Source organism: Aulonocara sp. 'chitande type north' Nkhata Bay, linkage group LG7 (genome assembly GCF_057382095.1).
Source record: "Aulonocara sp. 'chitande type north' Nkhata Bay isolate Kocher_YH1m ecotype deep benthic linkage group LG7, A_spYH_male_GT1.1, whole genome shotgun sequence".
Lineage (NCBI taxonomy): Eukaryota > Metazoa > Chordata > Actinopteri > Cichliformes > Cichlidae > Aulonocara > Aulonocara sp. 'chitande type north' Nkhata Bay.
In genome coordinates, this window is record NC_141350.1 from 33,794,868 (window position 1) to 33,802,044 (window position 7,177).

At 40.1% G+C, this 7,177-nt stretch overlaps 1 protein-coding gene across 1 annotated transcript; it reads right to left on the reverse strand.

Moving 5' to 3' along the window:
• Positions 1–1,288: 1,288 nt before the first annotated feature.
• Positions 1,289–3,000, reverse strand: htr1ab (5-hydroxytryptamine (serotonin) receptor 1A b). The gene has a single exon (XM_086302482.1). The coding sequence runs from the start codon at positions 2,886–2,888 to the stop codon at positions 1,638–1,640; it is 1,251 nt and encodes a 416-aa protein (XP_086158608.1). The 5' UTR covers positions 2,889–3,000; the 3' UTR covers positions 1,289–1,637.
• Positions 3,001–7,177: the final 4,177 nt, after the last annotated feature.

Consider the following 7,177-nt stretch of genomic DNA (forward strand, 5'->3'; position numbering starts at 1 on the left):
CACATGCAAAAAGCTCCCACACACACACACCTCAGTGGAATGGTGAAATACATTTTTTCAGACTGTAATAAGGAAGCTTTTGTTTCACTCTGAACACTGATGTAACACCCATACATGCATGACACGACATGATCAGAATGCAGGTGGCGCTCATAAGGAACCATCTCAGGACTCAGGAGTCTGTGTGAAGATGCTGTGCGGAGGGTGACATGCTTCAAATGCAAGGGATTAGATCCTGTAAGGAAGTGAGGTGCTTTTTTGACAGATTTAAATGCACAGCTGCCCCTTTAAATTTAAGATCACTTTCCTCTTTAATGCCTGCAAGATCACATTTCAGTTTAATTCATTCCTGCTCTTGTAGAAAGAAATTCTCTAATTAGAGACACTCTTTCATCCATTTAAATATTCTCATTATATTTAGCATTAATTTATGGCCACATTTCCCAGAAATTCAGTTTCATCTAAATAATTTCCTCTGGGATTGATGTTAATACAGTATTCTGATTCTGATTTAAGATTTTTTTTTAATTTAATAAACACCAAAATGGCATGACTCTGTAATGAGTCGGCCTCCAACAGGTCAGCAGTGGATGGAGAGGTAATTTAGTCATATTCAGACAGACGGATTTAAAAAAAAAATCCACATGTGGAAGCTGCACAGTCACATCCTTAACTGTTGACGCTTCTGCTGGGAAAAGTGTCTCGTTATGCACCTTGCTTGAGGGCACTGCAGTAGATATTTAATGCCATCATTTGCATGCGCATGCATGGTAGTTTATAGAAGCTGGGTGACGGGTTATCACCAGAGACAATGACAATCCTTCAGAAGTTGAAGGTTATGTTATTGTGACTAAATCCCTTTCTGTTTTGCTAATTGCCACATTATTGTATCCATTATTATTGTATCCATTATTACTGCATCCATTATTAACGTATGTAATTACTTGTGGTGTAGCAGAGCGACATCATAGATACATGTCATTGTCTATAATTTAATGTCCAAAAAATTGTCGTCTTAGTTTTTTTTTTAAATTTATTTTACTGTTTTTTTTTTATTCAATTAACAGACCCCACAAAATGCTTCATATTCTTCTTCTTTCTTATTTTTTATACAGTAACATATTACAACAACCATCGCCTCAATGTTGTAATGTAAACCATCGGATTAAAATAACCCTAAAATTTCGACTGGCACCTGAGGAAAGCATCAAATTTCTAAAAGAAACACTATATTATTGATTTTTTGCCTAGTTAAAATGTTATTTTTTAATTTTAAATATTCACAGCTTAGCTACTGGAAACGTGGATTCACAGTTTCAATTCAATAAATTCTTCCTGGCGCAGAATTTAAAAGTGTTAAAATAATGACTTCAGGGGAAAAAGTATTAAAAAGCTGTTTTTTTTATTGGACATCAAAGAACAGGATGAGCAACACGGAGCTTGAATCAAACGATCACAGCTTTATCTATGCATAGGCTATAGACATCTCTGGAGATATTTAACGATGGTGATGAGCGGCAATAATCATTGTGAGCCCTCAGTTCTTGTTTGAGAACAATCTGTTCGCAGGCTGTTGGTCTCTTTTTCACCTGGATGTCTCCAGATCAGCCCTCAGTGACCCGGTGAGTCTTGAACCATCACGGTCTGCAAAAGTGACACTTGATGATTTTCTTGAAAGCGCTCTGAAAATCTTTGTTGAAGTACGCGTAAATGATGGGGTTCAGTAAAGAGTTGGAGTAGCCCAGCCAGTTAATGACATCCTCTAGCCAGCGGGGCATGTAGCACGACTCCTGGCAGAAAGGCATGACCAGGGCGACGATGAAGAAAGGCAGCCAGCAGAGGATGAAGGTGCCCATGATGATGCCCAAAGTCTTCACCGTTTTGCGCTCCCGTGCCAGCGCGATCTTCCTCTTCGCCTCCGTCGCTTTCTCATGCCTGCTCTCGAAGAGCGGCACGGAGCTCAGGGTGTTGGGCAGCGGCAGGTTGCCTTTGGAGTTGCTGTGAACTTCGATGATCTCCAGAGACTCGCCGTCTTCGGCGTGTCTCACCGCGCCGTTGACACTCGGCAGCGGCCGGGGCTCCACGCTTCTTTTCCAGCTCTTGCCCTGTGCATCTCCTTGGATCTTTTTATGGAAGAGCGCGGGAGAGAGCGCCAGGCAGGAGTCGGACACTTTCTTTTTCTCCGTTTTACGCACCGTCCTCCTGATGCGGAACCGGGCAGCTTTGAATATCCGCCCGTATAAAACCAGCATCAGAGTTAGCGGGATGTAAAAAGCCCCGAAAGTGGAGTATATTGTGTACCAGGGGTCTTGCCTTATCTTACACTGCTTGGGGTTCGCCCTGTCCTCTGCCATGCTGCTGGGCTGGGAGCGCATGATCAGCATAGGCGGCACGGAGATGGAGAACCCCACTAGCCAAGTGACGCTGATGAGGACCGCGGCTCTCCTCGGGGTCCTCTTCTTCATATAGTCTATGGGCTCGGTTATGGCCCAGTATCTGTCCAGAGCGATGGCGCACAGGTGCAGGATGGACGACGTGCAGCATAGCACATCCAGAGAGATGAAGATGTCGCACGGAATCTGCCCGAGAGTCCACCGATTCAAAACCTGGTAGAGCGCCGCCATGGGCAGCACCAGCACCGACACCATCAGGTCCGTGACGGCAAGAGAGCCGATCAGATAGTTGGCGACATTCTGGAGAGAGCGCTCCAGCGCGATTGCTGCAACCACGCACGCGTTCCCAAATATTGCGCACAGGATGAGCGCGCCGAGCAGGAAGGATGTGACCACTTGGTAGCTGAGTTTCACCTCCTCGTCTTCTGGTTTTGGGGCTTTGTTTGAAGAGTTGTCGAGTTGAAGCCAGGCGGTCGTGTTGTTTGTGCCCTCCATCGTTGGGCCACTTCGATGCGACTGGAGAGGTTCTACTCTGCAGAGCGCATGGCACGGGAACACCGTGAAGAGCGCATAGCGGTCAGCTGGTCTGCCGAGAAGTGCAGAGAGGCTGTAAACTGCGAGTGTTGGCTGCTGACGGAGAATGATGCTGCGGTTTTATACCGGTGATGGAAAATGCGTCATTTCTGTGTGAGGCTGTAACAGAGGCATGGTTATGTCTGTTTAGTCCACAGCTCAGGCAGTGAAGATGTAGGAGCTGTGAAAAAAACACAGTAGTTTCCTTCTACTCCGTGGTCTCCAGACTGCAAGTGGATTAAGATTTATTTATTTATTTATTTATGTAAATTTTATTGAAAAAAGTGGATTTGCTCATTTTTGAATGGCCTAAAATTAAAATCATTTTTTAATTTAAAACCATTTCAGTTATTGTTTCAACTCAATATGAGTTGATATGAAATATGTTTTTCTTCCCGTGTATTTCATTTGTGGCAGTCGTCTGCTTTCAGCACCACGATCAGCGCAGTGCAGTCAATCTGAGATGTCACACTGCCACCCGGCGTTGATTCACTGTCACAACACATAAACAATTATTACATTTTTGTTATCTTAAGCTTCAAACGCCTTCAAAGTAAAATAAAATAAAATAATTAAAAAGTTTGGCCATTGTGCCAGATTGTTGTATTATTATGACACTGTATTATTTTCATTCAGTTGTTCAATGTTAAAAACCAAAAAACGTCAAGAACAATATAAAAAGTACTGCTTTGCTGCACCTCCGAGTAAACGAGCTTTAATGAGAGCCTAAAATCTTTGAGTAATTCCATATTGTTTCCTCTATTTGATTAGGAAAAAATTATGCCATCAATTTAAATAAATATTTAAAAGTAATGAAAGTTTAGCTGGATCTGTGACAGACATAAACATTGGCCAACCAAACAACTTTAACAGGGGGGCATTTTCCCTACATCACTTTTCTGTTCCATTAAAGGCAAAATTAACTTTTATCTTAAGTATCTTTTATGTGTGCTGTTGCACTTACACACTTTGTCCACAAATCAGAGGTTATAAACTCAGATGCACAACTGCAAAATTACATGCAAAACTGGAGTGCAGGATGAGTTCCTGTATAATTAATAAACTCATACATTGTGTCATCTGTGTCACATGTTACATAATGTCAAGTATAAACAAGGATAAACATCCTGCTTTAAATCATAAATGGCCTGCATTAGTATACAACCATTTGCACTCACTGGCCATTTTATTAGGAATACACATGGCAGGAACTTGATGCTTTGACCCATGCAGACATGGTCAAGGTGACCACCTGAAGGTCAAACTGAGCATCAGAATGGGCAATAAATGCAATTTAAGTAACTGTGAAATGTGGAAAGGGTGTTTCTTGATCTGGTTGGTTTTGAGTATTGTAGGTTTATGATTCTTTTGGGGTTTGAATATTGATTTATGGTAAAGCTTTCTATCATTTTTTCTTTTGAGTTTGTTATTATTGCTTCTTGCTTTTTAATTTCTTTTTTATGCTTCTAGTTCTTTGTTTGTCGCTTGATGATGTTAGGTCTCTTTCATGCCCATTCTGTCCAAGCCTCATCTTTGTGTTTTGTCCTTATTTTTTTCTCAGGTGAAGTCAGCTTTTTCTTCATGTTTACCTTTCTGTCCTTGTGTCAGGTTTTGTGGTTTGAGTCCGTGTCTCAGTGTTAGCTTCTGTTTAATTTTGATAATCTCTTGTGTTTTGTATTAAGTTCTTCTTCCCTTGTCTATTCTTCTGTGATTAGCATCAGCTGTGCTCCGACCTGTTTCCTCTTCCTTCATTACCTGGTGTGTAGTGTGTGAATCTGTCCTTTCTTATGTTCTCCCTCTATGTTGTATCCCTCTGTTCCCTGTATTTTTAAGTTTTCCATGTGTTTTGCACCAGCCTTGCTCCATGTATGCTTTGTTCTTAAGCTGAGTTTAAGTTACTCTCCCAAGTTAGTCTCCCAAGTCCTGTGTTTCGGTCTTTACCTGTCACATAGCATTTCATTACAGTTAGCGCCAGATGAGTATTTCAGAAACTGGTGATCTACTGGAATTTTCCTGCAAAACCATGTCTAGGGTTTATAGGGTATGGTTCAAAAGAGAAAATGCTTTGTTGATGCCAGAAATCAGAGAAGAATGGCCAGACTGCTTCAAGCTGATACGACAGTAACTCATGTAACCACTGTATGCAGTAGAGAATTTCTGAATCCAATCAAAGCTTGAAGCGGATGATCTACATCAGCAGAACACCAGCCAGCTAAGGACAGGAAAGTGAGGTTTCAAAACTGGAAAATGCAAGACTGGAAAAACATCACCTGCTCTGTTAAGTCTTCTGCTGAGACATTCACAGGGTAGGTCAGAATTTTGCATCAACAACATGAAAGCATGGATCCATGCTGCCTTCTATTAAAGCTCTGGGCTGGTGGTGACTTATTTTCTTAGCATACTTTGAGCACTTCTAAAGGACAAAGAGGGTAGCATATTGTGGAAAGGAGAGAAATTTTCTCAATGTGCAAACGTGGATTAATGAAGTCACCACACACGAGAACACCTGGAGTCACAGACAAGAGCAGAAATTCACCGCACTGCAGTTTTTTTAAGTCAAAAAAGGAAACTAGTATTTCTCAAAATCTGACTTTTATAGTTTGTATCCTCAGTCACACTCTTTCCCTCCATTGCTGCTGCAGGACTAAGCTTGATCTTTGTGTGCGCTGCAGCGTGAGCGTTTAAGTCTGTCATTACAAAACTAAGAATCTCTATGTTTTACTCATAGATGTAAAAACATATCAGTAGATTTCATCTGAGGGGACACAATGACCTTACTGGACTCCCAAGGCCAACCCATAAAAGTAACATAACACTGTGTTTAGCTGTTAAACAAAATCAGTTTTATTTTGTGATTTACAAATGAAATTGTTAAAGAATAAATTAACATCCCGCAAGTCTGGTGACTGCTTATTCCTCAGGCTCAGAGTTAAATATAGTTTGGTATTTTCGAATTATTTGTTGTTGTTATTTTAATTGATCTATTTAAAATTTAGTTCAGTTCCATTTTAGTTTTTGTTTGACAATGTTGGGTTTTTAGTTTAGTATTTGTTAGTTTCTGTCTTTCCAATTATTGCTGTGTGCAATGACGTGTCATAGTTAAGATTAGTACAGGTATTATTAGAATAACAAATTGTTTGAACGTGTGTCATACTATTATAAACATCCAGAGTCTCAGTAAACTTGTCTTTCAGTGACTCATCAGGCAACTTGTAATGTTTTTTAACCAAACTAAAAATTACTTAAAGATCTGTCCTCTATATTTTCATTTTATTTTAGTTTACAAGTTCTCTTTTTTTTTTATTCAAGTCCAGATTTTATTTGTGTTTAACGAAAATTGTACTGATCTGTACAATGTAGCTTGCCGTCACCAGTGTGTGTTTGTGAATGGGTGAATGACTGAATGTAGTGTAAAGCGCTTTGGGGTCCTAAGGGATTAAGTAAAGCGCTATACAAATTCAACTCCATTTACCATGAAGTTGAAGCGACAGCAGCGGCCTTTACGGTCCTTTTTGGCCCATTAGACGTCCCGTTGAGCACTTTTCATGACGTCACCGAGCTATTTAAACTCAAGAGAAATATTTTTGTTTTCTTAGCGTAGCCGTGTTTACCTAGCAAATACGTCTGTCTTAAAGGTAAGCTTATTTTATTTTTATAGTTGTCGAAATGTTCTTCGTTGTATTTGAACCGTAGCCGTTGTCGTTTAATAGGGCTCAGTAGCTAACTAGCGACTCATTTTATTGTTTTACTTGAATTGTGTTTTTCTTATTTCATCGAAACCGTTAACTTTAAACTATGCACGTTAAGCGAAAACCCGTAATTTTGCCCTCGTAGTTTAAACATCGATAGTGAGAAGTTTGGTTGTCCCAGGCTGATGTGTGTGTTGTGCACGCCAGCGTGCCTGTAGAGTGTCCTTTATTATTTTAGTGACTATTTAGATTCTTTGGAGCCGCAAAACACCTGTGAGCGTTAAAAAAATAACGTTAAATAAGAAATACTTACTACCACTAAAGTTTGCAAATTGCTGTGGTACAGCATCCAAAACATGAAAAGGCCACATGGCTCAACATAGCAAACATTATAACAGAACTACATAAAATAAAAAATACAATAAAGCTAATTTATACAAGAGCTTAAAAAAACCCCTCTAAAGACACATTAAGGAGTTAAATCTAGAATAACTAGCACGTATAGTGCTATGAGGCGGTAAC

Bases quoted from the DNA above. Each gene is read 5' to 3' on its own strand.
- htr1ab (XM_086302482.1), bottom strand. From the start codon at position 2,888: ATGGAGGGCACAAACAACACGACCGCCTGGCTTCAACTCGACAACTCT.